The following is a 14,778-nucleotide window of genomic DNA, read 5'->3' on the forward strand; positions in this document are numbered from 1 at the left end:
GGACTATAGAGTGTGGTGTGGATTTGAGGGAATTAGGGACCGTCTGACCAAAATAGTATGCTCTAAGACGTCATTCGGTCTCGACCCTATTGTTGACTTTGTGTATGTGTCTGTACACTGCTTGAAAAAAGGTCATCTCTGTGAAGAGAGTTATACTGTGGCATAGCGTATGAAGTAGCCTACATTTCATATTTTGCTTGTGTTACCTTTTCATTCTGTCCTGGCTTTTTGCATAACGGTGTGATACATAATTTCATTAAACAAAAAAACTGGCTACCTCTGCAAAACATTTTCGCAGAAATTTTGTTAATGCAGATTCATACATCTGAAAATATTTTAAAATTTGTGAATACACTTGCGTATTTATTGTTTATTTTATTTGTACATTGTGTTGTTTGCATTTGAGTATGTATTTTTAAATCTTTTTTTGTAAACATCTATACTGATAATATTATTATTACATATGTTTAGTATAGTATATAGGTATTTTATATTTAAGAAATGAATCATTAGTTCATTGAGAGTGATTGTCCTTTCTGCTGAACTAATCCCTCAGCTTGCTTAATCATGGCATGCTTCTCTCTCACAGCGTCTGATCTGATAAGCATTTACTCCTCTCTCTTATTCATGCATATTGGGTTTCTTCGACCAACCTCTCCTGCAAGCACTAGGGATTTTGTACAGAAACTTGTGGATCTAGTATTAATAATTCAGTGTTGGTAGGGTACAGCAAGAACAACTTTAAAAGTACCAGTTATATTTTTGTTAAACATTCTTCCCTAAATTGCATGACAATTCTGCCATTATTTATTCACCCTCATGTTGTTCCAAATGCATATGATATGTGTATGCTTTTGCGTATGCGTATAATTACTGTTGCTTGACAGAAAACAACAGAAACAATAGCTCAGCTCATCCTCCACGAATTTCACACAGCATCAACTTTTAACACTGCATTCATTAATGCTTTAATGCATTAGTAATGAAATACACCTCATCTAAGGGACAAAATGGCCATTTATATCACTACAGATTCTGCCTTTTCTTGTGGATCTTAAAAAACTTCTTTTGCAAACAGCTACAGAATATGTTTGATTGGTTAACCCACATGACTTCCAGATTGGTCTTATGGTTGGCCTCAAAAAGGCTGTGGCAAACATCAGATGGCTCAAATTCAAAGAATACGACAGGGATCCTCAACCCTGCTCCTGGAGAGCCATTGTCCTTCAAGGTTTAATAACAACCTCAAATTTTCAAGTGATCCTAAAGACTTTGTTTAAATGGTTCAGGTGTGTTTGATTAAAGTTGAAGTTAAATCAGTGGGTCTCCAGGAGCAGAAAATAAGGTTATTTTAATTGGTCATAACCTCTGGAGAGAAGCAGTGAAAACACTGGACGCTGGAAACTACTGCATACACTATCAAACAGAGAATCTGAAATGCTTTGTGTTTGATTTGCATACACTAAGATTGGGATGAAAGACCCAGGGCAGTCATTGCCCATTTCCTTGGCTAAAGTTGTTGAGGTAGTTCAAAAGTTAAAAGAGTGGCAAGGTGCAGGGGGTGGATGATATTCACCTTAAGATACAGGAAGGCCCTGGATGTTGTTGAACTGCTGTTTGTGGATGTTGCTGTCCTGATGCCGTAGCGTGCAGCCGTGCACTTGGGTGGTTTGCAGCCGAGTGTGGTGAGGTTCTAGGATTTCATCATTAGCAGGTTTAGCCCTCAGTGATGTGAAGCACATGCCCTTTAACATCTCTAAAGAGACCATAGTCTAGGTAGTGCCACTTTCTAAATCAGAATGACTGTATTAAAGTATTTAAAAAATCCAGTGACACAAATTGAAACTCACAGAATCTTACAAATGTTAATACAATGGTTGCACTTTATTTAACTGTCCTGTTCTGCATCAATGTACTTATAATAACTAAGTATTAACCCTAAAGATAACCATAACCCATGTTATATCCAAGATATTTTCTTGTGCAAGTACACTGTAAAGGTCCTTGCACACTGAAATTTTTGTATGCGTTTTTTCATATTCGTCATCCTAAAAATTCATGCAAAGAAACCTTGCACACTTAGTCCGATTAATTAATCTGTTGCCAAAAAATGAGCAAAACAGTACTAGGCTAAATGGAGTCTTCAAGCAGTGAGGATGATTTTGTTGTCCTTTCGCTTCTTAAAAACAGAAAAAGAAAGGAAATATTGGGTCCATCCAATACTGAGATATAGAGAGGAAGGAGAGTTCCCCCTCATTATTAAGGTGCAGAAGGATTATTACGGGCAATTCAAAGTTTACTTCAGCCCCAAAGCTCCCTCCAGTGTCCGCTCCTCGTAAGCGCCTTCCAGAGCGCCCTCCAGTGCCCGCTCCTCCAGAACGCCCTCCAATGTCGGCCCAGGCCCTAGAGTTCGCTCCAGTGTCGGCCCAGGCCCCAGAGTTCGCTCCAGTGTCGGTCCTGGCCCCAGAGTTCGCTCCAGTGTTGCCACAGACCACGCCTTTTCCCCCCGATCCAGAAGAGGAAACTAGGGGTGAGGAGAAGGGTGTCGTCCCAGGCCCCAGAGTTCGCTCCAGTGTTGGCACAGGCCCCAGAGTTCACTCCAATGTAGGCCCAGAGCATAGCCCATGAAGGGCTCCCGATCCTCAGTTCAGCCCAGGAAGGGCTCCTGATCCCCAGTTCAGCCCAGGAAGGACTCCTGTTCCCGAGTATAGCCCACGGAGGGCTCCTGATCCCAAGTTAAGCCCAGGAAGGGCTCCTGTTAACCCCGTTAAGCTTAGGGAGGGCTCCTGTTTCCGAGTATGGCCCACAAAGGGCTCCTGATCCCGAGTTAAGCCGACGGAGGGCACCTGATCCCGAGTTAAGCCCAGGAAGGGCTCCTATTCCCGGGTATAGCCCATGGAGGTCTCCCGATCCCCAGTCAAGCCCAGGAAGGGCTCCTGTTCCCGAGTATAGCCCACAGAGGGCTCCTGATCCTGAATTAAGCCCAGGGAAATTGTTGTGTGCTAGTGACAATGTCAGTATATTAAGTATCTTACTGATAATTAAGTGAAGTCATGTAGAGTTTAAGTTACTGAGTTTGAGTTTAGGAGCCTGATGGCCTGGGGGAAGAAGCTCCTCCTAAGTATCTCAGTTTTTGCCATCAGGCTACGGAAGCGCGTTTACCAGATGGCATTAAAATGAAAAGACATTTACCAGGGTGGTTAGAGTCCTTAATGATTTTAACAGCTCTGCTTTTGCAGCTTTTGAGGTAGATGTCCTGCAGAGAGGGGAGAGCAGACCTTGAGATATGCTCAGCTCTCTGCAGGGCTTTGCAGTCCTGACTGGAGCTGTTCCCATACCACACTGAGATACACTGAGTCAATACACTTTCTATGGCCCCTGAATAGAAAGTTTTCAGGATTGCTTGTGAAACCCTGAATTTCCTCAGCTGTCGCAGATGGTACAGTCTTTGCCTGGCTTTATTAACCTGAGTTTGGATGTGTGAAGTCCAAGTCAGGTCCTCAGAGATGTTTAGACAAAGGTACTTGAAGCTGCTCACCCTCTCCACAGGGGTCCCACTGATCATAAGAGGAGTATAGGGCCACTGCTGTCTCTTCCTGAAATCCACAATCAGCTGATTAGTTTTACTCACATTCATAGAGAGACAATTGTCCTGGCACCATGATGTGAGTTTCTCTACGTCATGCAAGTATGCGGCTTCATTATTGTTGGAAATGAGGCCCAGAACCACAGTATTGTCAGCAAATTTGATAATAGATGTGGAGCTGTGGGAAGACATGCAGTAGAGAGAGTAGAGCATGGGACTCAGGACATAGCCCTATGGGGCTCCTACATTCAGGGAGATGGAGTTGGATGTGAACTGACCTACTTTCACCACTTGAGGTGTACCAGTGAGGAAATCAAGAATCCAGCTGCAGAGTGAAGAATTCAGGCCGAGGTCCATGAGTTTGGAAGCTATCTTGATGGGGACTATAGTATTGAAAGCTGAGCTATAGTCGATGAATAGTAGCCTTACATAGTTCCCATTGCTGCTCTCAATGTGCTTGAGGGAAGAGTGCAGGACGTGAGAGACGGCATCTTCAGTAGATCTGTTGGGGCGATAGGCAAACTGAAGAGGGTCCAAAGTATCAGGATGGAGGAGCAAATGTTGTTTTTCTAAGTTTCTCAAAGACCTTCATGACTGTTGACGTGAGGGCAACTGGATGATAGTCATTCAGGGAAAAGGGGTTATTATTCTTATTATTCTTAGATTTTTTAAAGGAGGTGGGAACCACTGAGGTAGCAAGGGACTCATTAAAAACAGCACAGGACCTCAGAACACAGCCAGAAATCCCATCAGGACCTGCTGCTTTCCTGACGTTCACTCGCTTTTGAGCCCTCTGAACCTCGTCCTCCAACACGGTGATTACATGACTATCGCTGTTCTGACTGCTGCTTCCTGATGCGCTGATCGGCAGACTCGCGCTGCCTCGGTTGCATTCAAATCGGCCATAGAAAGAGTTTAACTCGTCAGCCAGTGATGGGTCTGCTCTCATAGCTGCAGAGGATTTGTTTCCAAAGGCACATATGGTTCTTAGTCCTTGCCATATGTGTTGGGAGACATTTAGCTTGTATCAGTGTTTGGCGGCTTTTACTGCCCGTCGGAGATCATAGCACAATGTTTTGTACTTCCTCATGTTACCCGACGAGAGACCAGCGTTGAACCCGGCATTGTTCTGCTAGCAATTACACCATTTGCTACATGTCATAAACTGACTGATCTCTGCTGATTCTGCAGCCAAGAAGCATGCTTGCTTTTTAGTCAGGTTCAGTGCTCACTGTAAACTGGTCTTGCAGCAGGTTTCTCTGAAACCCTCTACCTTCCCCAGCTCCACCTGTCTAGATCTGATACAGGATTTATGCATGGGTATTCATACAGCATTTCTTACATTCTCACAGCAGCTTGTCTGTAAATGAATTAACATTAACAAGTAGAGATGGGTAACGAGAACCGGTATTTTTTTGGACCGGTACGTAACTGGGTCAATACCGGACAATGATAAGCTTCAGGACAAACGATACAGTTATCGATACTTGCGTTGTTTTAGCTCTGTATACTTCAATGTTTATGGCGAATTAGAAGCTGCTGCTTGTTATTTTCCTTCACAGAATGATGTGGCCGATGTTTGCTCGACATGCATGTGATATCTATGCATGTGTGGTATGTGTTTGCGTGCAATCAGTCATGCAATCAGTCAAGAGTGAAACGTTCAAAAGTGTGGGCTCACGTTAAAAAACTATGCAACACCAGTGTCAGATGCAATATATGCAGTAGTGTAATAGTGAACAAAGGTGGCAATATTAGTAATATAATTAAACATTTACAAACAAAACACAATATCTACCTCAAGCAATGTGTGGTATTTACTAGCGACTCCAGCTTCAACTGCAACTCGTGACACATTCACATCTAATGTTAATTCAGCAGTAGAGTTACACTCACGAGACACTGCACTTATTTGCAATCACAAAAGTACATTATTTGCATGTGCTTTAAAGCCTTGCCGATAGGGCTGCATGATTAATCGAATGAGATTATCAGTCGCATCTTGTCAGTAAAGCCGGATCTGTAATCAGTAGTAAATCTCCATCACATGCTTTCAGATGGAGCAGCATTTACTACACAGAGCTGTAGTACACTGACAAGTTACGCAAAAAAATTAATATAATCATATGATTATGAAATCATTTGCGATAATGACAGCTGTTTGCGTAGCTCGTCAGGGAACTACGGCTCTGTGTAGTATATGCTGCTCCATCTGAAAGCATATGAAAATACCACATTTAATAACGTGTTTTAACTCCAAATTCATTTCATAATGTCAGTCGAGCATTTGAAATGAATCCATCTATGAGATGATGTGGCTTCTTACACAGAATAAGGCATGCAATATTTCATAGTATTCTAAGTAGTGATAAATAAAGTCTATGTCGATTAGCATTGCATTATTATATACTTTATTATAGGGCTTAAATCAAAACGTTGCAAAAGGTCAAAGTTTTAGTTCTACGCATGTAGCAGAGAATTGCTTGATGTTAAAAAGAGATAAGTGCAATAAGTTGCAAAAAACAACTCTTTGCCATCTCGTCTTGCTGTCTGACTCACACCTGAAGTGCATGCATCTCGCACAGCTTCTCTCCAGTTCTGCTGCACATGTGCAAAGCGTGCGCATACACAGAGACATGTTTCAGACAGCGTGCGAACACCGAATTGATTCGTCTTTTCGCATCTCCTCATGAACAGACATATACACACAGAATTATGTCAATAGTACTTGTCTTGACAATAATTCTCGTAAAAGCATTGGTTATGTTTTAAATGAATGTAAACAGCTGAGAAAGAAATCGGATGTGTATCATTATAATGGATCCGTGCGGATGTGTATCATTATACTGAATACATGCTGCTGAATATGTCACTAATGTTAATCAAACAACAAAACAGCTATTACAAAGATTAATCTAAATTTAATTCATACAGTGAACACTATGTGGTGTTATTTTACACTTAATTATTACATTTATGTACCTGAATACTGTTTATTTTATCTATGCTTGTGAATTGTGTATTTTTTTTCTTTTTCTTTCTTTATTTTTTTCCTTTTCTTTCTTTATTGTGTTCTTTCATGTTTGAACTTTCTCAGACTATAGTTTTTGCTGTTTGAAGTACGAAAAAGTACTTAAAGTGTATGGAAAGCAAATTTACAATGATATAAAATCAGTGTCATTAATTTTTTGGTTTGTATGTTCACACTGATGTTAAAATGACATTTTCAGATTTGTGACTTCTTTTTATGTAATGCTAAAACTGCTGGTCACTTTCAGAGGTTGTAGTGATTCTTTCTTTTTCAAGAAAGAATGTGAAACAAATTGGTTATAGAATTTTCATTTTTAAACATTTTAAAATATAATTGGAATATATTTTACACACTTTAAGCAATATTGTATTGCACATTGAATATCGCATTTTTTAACAAGGTATCGTATATCGCATTTTTCTTCAATATCGCAAAGCCCTACTTTATTATAATACAAATTATAATAAGACAACCTCGGATAAACCATGTATTGTCATAGTCATGTGTTTATTAGTCATGTTGAATCAATAAAAGCAGTTAAATCTTCTGTTTATTCAGCAACCTATAGGCATTTCCTGGGTTTCTTCTTTAAGGCATATTTGGACTTTCAGCGCGAGAGCCCCTCTGGCCTTTTGGATGGAGATTTACTGCTGATCTCAGAACCGTGCTTCACTGAGAGAAACGCATGACAACTGCAGCTTTTTCCTAATCGCGATTACAATTTCACTTCGATTTATTGTGCAGCCCTACTTGCCGGTTAAAACATTTCATTTGCGTGCTGTTCTGACGTGCTTATTCAGAGCGCGTACACCTGAAGCATGCTTACACTAAAAGGGCGGTCAAACAGCACCTGTTTACTTAGTTATCTTACTTATCATCTGATTGTGTTAGTACTGTCAAAAAAACACACGGTTTACATATAAACACAGTTAGTTATGTCTAAAGTGAAATTAAACAGTTGAGCGAAAAATGGATGCATGCAGCTCTCTAAATCAACAGTACTAAACATGATGCCGATTGTCATTAAAGGTATAGTTCACCCACAAATTTAAATTCTGTCATTATTTAGTCACTGTCATGTTGTACCAAACCTGTATTAATGTCTTTCTTGTGCTGAATACAAACGAAGATATTTTGAAGAATGTGGGTAACCAAACTGTTGCTGGTCCCCACCGACTTTGATAGTAGGAAAAAAAAATATGTAAGACAACGGAGACCAGTAGCACCCACATTCTTCAAAATAACTTTTATGTTCAACAGAAGAAAGAAACTCATTCAGGTTTAAAACAACTTGAGAATGAGTAAATGATGACACAATTTTCATTTTTGGATGAACTATTCCTTTAACGTTAATAAAATATAACAGAGAAAAATAACACTGCTCTTGACTGAAGAACTTTAAAAGAGCTGCAGAAGTTCAGCAGTAATAAAATAACTTGAAACTTTCTACAGCTTTTCACATCATATCTTTTTGCACCAAATAGTATCGATAACAGCATTGATAAGGACAGATATCGATAAACAGTATCGGTATCAGTATCGATAAAATGTAAATGATACCCATCCCTAGGAGCAAGTACATACTTGCTCTGCAGCAGCAGCGGTGTGCTTAGCAGATCTAGTCTTAAACTAGTCTAGTACTAGTAGTCTAGTAGTAATCTAGTACTAAACTAAGTTCTAAATGGGAATGTACAAAGTGATGTTACTTTTTATAGATTCTGCGAACAAAGCCTTGTTCTGTGACACTGCTTATAATTTATGGGGAAAAAATAGGAGTGGGAGAAAAAGTGAATTTTACATTACAGGTCCCCTTTAAGCTGCTCCGAATTACAGCGACTTACCTGATCCACAAAGTTACTGGATCACAAGCTTCTGCTTTCACTTATTTTCCTCCCTTGACCAGAGGATTGTCCCTCCACTGAGTTTTGATTAGCTTTGCATATAGCCATGTCATAGAAACCTGCAGCAGTGGCATTACTGCACCTCTCCTTAAAGGGACCGTATGAAGAATTCAGAAACCTTTGTTATTAATGACACCGGTGGGCATTAAATGAACTGCAGCCTGTGTGCACATACTTTATAGTGAAGTGAGCAAGCATCAACCTAAAAATTGAGACTTAACTCAATTAACCAGCATCATTTAATCATCAATTAAAATTACAATGTTATGATAGTTTGACTATAAACTATAGACTACATATTGTGTTGACAGTATGATATGAAAAGAAAGTCTTGCAGGCAAATTCTCTATCACTGCATTACCTAGCAGAGCCAGCATTTGTTATAGCTGCACAAGTTCACAAGTGGAAGCAATCCCAGCAGTGAACTTGCAAACTCTGCAAACTTGTTATGGTTCACTAGAGAGCAAATGAATGCCAGTGTATCGGATAAAATAATACATCTGTGCGGCACACTTCAAATGACCAACTCCTATCTCTTATAGCTCCCTGTCTGGAGGCAGTTATTGACCTGGCATCAAAATGTGTCAGTTCTATCAGGGTTTATTAATCTCTGTTTGGTGGTATTAGTTTTTAAAGACGATCTCTATTGTATTTCTGTATTGCATATCAAATAAAAAACAGTGTTATTCCTCAAGCAGAGCATCTGAGAAGTTTCCACATGAGTTGCCAAATGGGACACCGTAAACAAGCCTTAGAGGACAGAGATGAATATATATTAAATAGGTCAAAATTCCTCTGCTTTATAATAGAATACCAATAGCCAAGGCATATGAATAGTGTTTTAAAATATATTTAAAATATGTACAATTTTAAAATAGACTTAATAGATTTTTTTTGGATAATGCAATGATGTGACATGGGATGCAATTAACTTGAGATTGATGTATCATCAAATAAATGTGGACAAACAAAGTATCCTTTGGTCATTAGACTTGATAACTGAAATAGCACAATTTCATTAAATCATCCTGCTGAAGATAGTCTTTTTCTGATCTTCTATGCAACTTTACATCACTAGGTATTCTGTTTACAAGTATAACACAAAAGTAGTGTGTTTTTGACTCACGTAGAACATGAAAGAGATTGAAAATGTATGGATGAGCCCTACGAATGAGCAGTGTCCCAATTAAAAAAATATTCCAAAATGGCAAAATACAAAGAAGTAAAGGTGACTGATGCATTAACAAAGTTCATATACTGAACAAAGTTGAGGTGACAGACCTCTGCAAGAAAGACTTTGCAATAGAGAATGCTTAGATATCATCTAACTTTCTCTGTTTTCTTGTTAAATTTTATTTACCGCTTACTGTATTTGTGGCACTAATTTAGATTATTTTGTATGTTGTGTTTAATTTGGAAAAAAAAAACAATAAACATAATGTTCAAAAAAGGACTTTGCAATAACTGCAAGAAAGGTCAGAGGCAAAATTCTCAGAGGTTCTCCATAGCACCAGTGCAAACAAGAGGGGCTGGAACTGGAAATAAGAGAGTCGGAGGTTCAAGAAGTGCAATGCATGTTAAAAAGCTGGCCACATTGCAAGGCATTGTCCAGGCAATGTGAGACCTTGTCAAGACTTGTGTGTCAAGCAAGTAGAAAGATTTAAGACAGTGTTCGCACAAAAGAAAAATGGGTTATCAAGGTTTTATCAGTTTAGCAACATAATTGGCACTGTTCTACACCTCAGATACATCAGTGCATGAACAATACGGCTGACGCTGTAGTCAGAATCTTTAATCGTGATAGAGTCATATGGTATTTAGATACCTGAGCAATCTCACAATTCTTGATGCCAAATTTAGTATCACATGAAACATGAATAAAAGGCTTACTAATGTAGGTAAAATATTCTCAAGGAATTGCAGAAGAGAATTAAACAGTCAGCATAAGCACAAAGGAAGAAATAACGAGCAATATGACTGATATAGTAAATACAACAAAACAAAGAGACAGCTAAATGAGCATCAGTATGATTTGTTTGTTTGCTTTTTGTAGGATGCTTTACAGAGGATAATTGCCACATTAGCAAACAAAAATGAGGAACTCCAGAATTTCATTGAAACGCTGAATCACACTTTGGGTCGAGTTCAGGTGAGTACACCACACTAAAAGCACTCTAAAATGAAGTTATGATATACAAACTCAGCAACACTGTATTCCACTGTATACATTAGCTATTACAGCAGCAATTCTTGTTTACACTACCACGGTGGCTAGGAGGTATTTCTAATCCTGGTGGCTAGTACAAATGTCATTACCAAATAAGCTTTATGTCAATAAAAAGAAATTTGTCCCATATTCTCATAGTTTTGACTTTTCGTTATAATTATGATGTCTATAAATTTAATTTCTTATCTCTGATAATGTTTTATCTCATAATTATTAATACGCATCTCAGCTTTTTATGTCATGACTATGATTTACCATAGATTTAGCATTTTAGCAGCATTGGAAAGTTACCTAGTCTTTTTGAACATGAATGAGTTCAGGTTACATTGCTACTGCAAGTTGCTGGTGATGTGAGTGGGGTTGGCAAAAACTTCCTAAGAGTAACGGTGGTAAACTGATTTTGGTTTCCCTTCATTTTGAAATTTTGTCATGTTTCAGGTCAACTCCACACAGGTGGTGTCGGATTTAGAGGAGGAATTTGACACGGTGTACTCCATCCTGGATGAGATGAAGGAGAGTATGACAAACACCATCAAACAGGAAACAGTCCGGAAATCACATGAGCTTCAGGTAACTATCTCAAACAGCTTTTGGAATGGCACATGTATTTGCACATAGAATGTAGAATGTAGAACCAATATTAGAAGTAATTCAAATAATATTTGTTTAATATCGATTCTAATACCGATTCCTCTTAAAAGGATAGTTCACCCAAAAATGAAAATTACCCCATGAACTCCACTCTCTAGTGAATGTGCATAAAGCAGTTAGCGGAAGCTTTTTTTAAGTTTTAAATAGTGATATTTTTCCTATACAAATGCATTGATTCACTTTAGAAGGCCTTTATTAACCCCTGGAGCCATGTAGAGTACTTTTTAATGATGTATGGATGCATTTTTTTGGGCTTCAAAATCTCGACCACTATTCACTGCCATTATAAAGACTTATAAGAGACAGGACATTTTTTAATATACCTCTGATTGTATTTGTCTGAATGAAGAAAGTCATATACACCTAGGATGGCTTGAGGGTGAGTAAATCAGGGGGTAATTTTCATTTTTGGGTGAACTATACCTTTAAATTGAAGGTTTTTAATCATCGATTTATCTGTGAATTTTTAGGCTTCAATTGACATTACTGTATATTGGTAGAATACTGTTTCTGTTTATCATTTATTAATGACAATTAGAAAATGGATTAATCTTATAATAACTTTGGATTTGTATACATTTATAACAATCGTCATGTAAACGTATTATAATAAATTATAATAGATGCCACATTTAGCTTCATCTAAATGTAGTTTCAACTAATTCCAGGTTATGTTGCCCTGTCACACCATTAGAAACACTCTGAAAAAATTTTGTGTGAAGATCAGCATTAGTATTAGGAGCATCGACACTGTTGATCTGTCCATGTATAACTAATTTAATAAACCATTTGCAGTTTCATTGTACTGACTGCACTTACACCTGCAGACCATTATCAGTTGCCTGCTCTCAGGAAAGATGTATTTGTAATTATTATATATCAAGACTTGAGGAGCCTATGTTAATCACAGAAATTAACGCATTGTTTTCCCCAGCCGTATACTTATATGCTTATAAAATAACACCAGCACTGCTCATATCTCAAGCAGGATCATAGACTTAGTTTTCGCATAACTTTGATTGCATGTGCATGCAGTCAGTGTTTTTGTTTTAGGTTTCTGGTAGGTGTGTGTGTAGTTGGCTTTGGCTGGGCTGGTGATGTCATGGTGCTGTAATGGCAGTATTGTGCCCAGCCCTCTAAGTCCACTGAACAGGAACAATACCAGAGAGAGAAATGAGCTCAGATAAGTGATTAGCATCAGCACCCTTCCCATCCTTAACCGCATAATAGTACGTAAACACGCCGGCTGCTGTTAGTTACTGACAGCTGCAGGAACCGTTATAGGGTTCTTTTTAAGGTTTTTGTTATCTGTAGCTTCTGTGAGTCTTTTATGTTTATCTAGTTCTTCAATTTAGACAAGGCAAGGCAAGTTTATTTATATAGCACATTTCGTACACAATGGTAATTCAAAGTGCTTTACATAAAAGAAAGTAAAATAATCATTAAAAAAAATAAAATAATAATCACCAAAATAAAACAAGGAATTTAAAAACTTATTTATACATGTTTTATCACTTTTTTGTCCACATGAATCAGTCTTATACACCACTGTCATAATATTTGTCATTGACAGTCAAGCAAAACTTATTATGGTTATTATCGTATTTTAGAACATTAAATATTAGGGATGCACTGTTATAAAAATTATTTTATAAAAACTGATTACCAGTGTGATGGCTGATATGGTTTGCTGTTTATTATTATTAAATTATTATCATTACATACATTATTATTATTATTATTATTATTATTATTATTATTATTATTATTATTGTATTAGGTTGACTTTATATTGGCCCTCATGACAGCATCAGCAAACAAAGATTTTAAAGGGGTCATTACATGTATTTGTTTTATTTTTTTCATATGTTCCTTGGGGTTTACTTTTAATGTTAATAAAGTTTTTGCACAAAAAAAAAAAAAAAGATTATTTGCAACCCTCATTCTGACCCTCTGTCTGAAATGACCTGTTTTTAAGGGGAGGGCCCTTAACTGTCATCGTCCTGTCCCGAATATGGGACACCTAAGTTTACTTCACTATATTACAATTAAATCCTAATGTAATCATGACAAACTATCTATATTTGGAAAGGTCTAAGACTCCTAAATAGATATTTCACCATTTTTTTTGTTTGTTACAAATTATGTAGGAATAGTAATAGATTCATTTATGACAAGATTGCACCAAGAGTCGATGACAAATTACATTATAACAGGAGTTGTCACAAAAAGTCTTCATTTCGTTGCCTTTGTCCCTATCACATGTTTTAGTAATCATCATAAGTTATATACCATTTGAAAGGTTAAAATCCCAAAACTCATCCTGTGAAAACCATTTTGAATTCAGAAATTGCGTTACTATAGAAATGGTACTTCAAACTCTTTTAGTGGTCTCCTCCCCCTTAGTGGGGGTGTCATATTACAAAATGTATCAAAACTTTTTATAATCTTGACAAAATACATATCGTTTGAAAGGTCTGAGTCTCAAGATTCCATATTTTATATGTGGTTATTTTGTGATAGACGTAATATGGAGGGAGAAATTGATAGATTTGTGACAGAAATGCATAAAAAAAATTTAGTGGAGTTTTGGTGGAACCCGCCTAAACAAAATTGCACATGAACCTCAATTATTTTTTGTCAACTTCAAATTTGGAACACAACTTATGTAGACATATGGCTTTAATTTTATAGCAATTTTGTATTTTTAACTATTTTTTAAAAATATTTATTTTATATAAAAGAAAAATAGTACAATACATCTTCTTTACAGTAAATGTAAACTTCTATAACTTTTTATTACTTTCATTTGATTAAATGATTTCACTTCTGTAATAATCTGCTAATTGTTTTCTTAAAAAAGACATCAACCTTAGGTCTGTATTCAAAAGTGCTCATGAATTATAATAATTTAAGTTTGGATAGTGCACTTTCTCATGAATTTTCAAAAATGGGGATGCCAGTTAAAGGGTTAAGGCTTATCAGGAATCAGCCCCTGTTATAATTGGCTTATGTCATTGCATAGAAAACAGTATCAATGCCCCCTCGCTATTGCATGTGAGTGTTTTGACAAAATGGTAAAAACAACAATAACAACAACAAAAACAGTATTTTCCAGACAAAGCATTATGAAATCATTTACTTACAGTTTGTGATGCAGCTGCAGTCAGATCTAGTACCACTTCATCTTTCTACAAATGTTTCTTTGTGAACTCTCCATGACACTGTGCCTTGTTTACAAAACAAAATGCTCCGATCAATCCTCTGACACAGTCCGGGATGGCATTAAAAATAAAATATCCATTTGTTCCTTACGTTGGGAATCTTCTGATATCTGTACAAAGACGTGAACAAGCTATTCAAACCAAATGCATCATAGTGA

The 14,778-nt window shown here is 37.3% G+C and overlaps 1 protein-coding gene across 1 annotated transcript in view; it reads left to right on the forward strand.

Annotated features, from left to right (window-relative positions):
• fsd1l (fibronectin type III and SPRY domain containing 1-like) overlaps positions 1-14,778 on the forward strand; it is a 37,137-nt gene that overhangs the window by 3,504 nt on the left and 18,855 nt on the right. Inside the window, exons 3-4 of the mRNA XM_042723053.1 lie at positions 10,572-10,667; positions 11,184-11,315. Coding sequence (XP_042578987.1) covers positions 10,572-10,667; positions 11,184-11,315 — 228 coding nt within the window. The remainder of the gene's footprint in view (positions 1-10,571; positions 10,668-11,183; positions 11,316-14,778) is intronic.

This window comes from Cyprinus carpio, chromosome B5, assembly GCF_018340385.1.
Source record: "Cyprinus carpio isolate SPL01 chromosome B5, ASM1834038v1, whole genome shotgun sequence".
Taxonomy (NCBI): domain Eukaryota; kingdom Metazoa; phylum Chordata; class Actinopteri; order Cypriniformes; family Cyprinidae; genus Cyprinus; species Cyprinus carpio.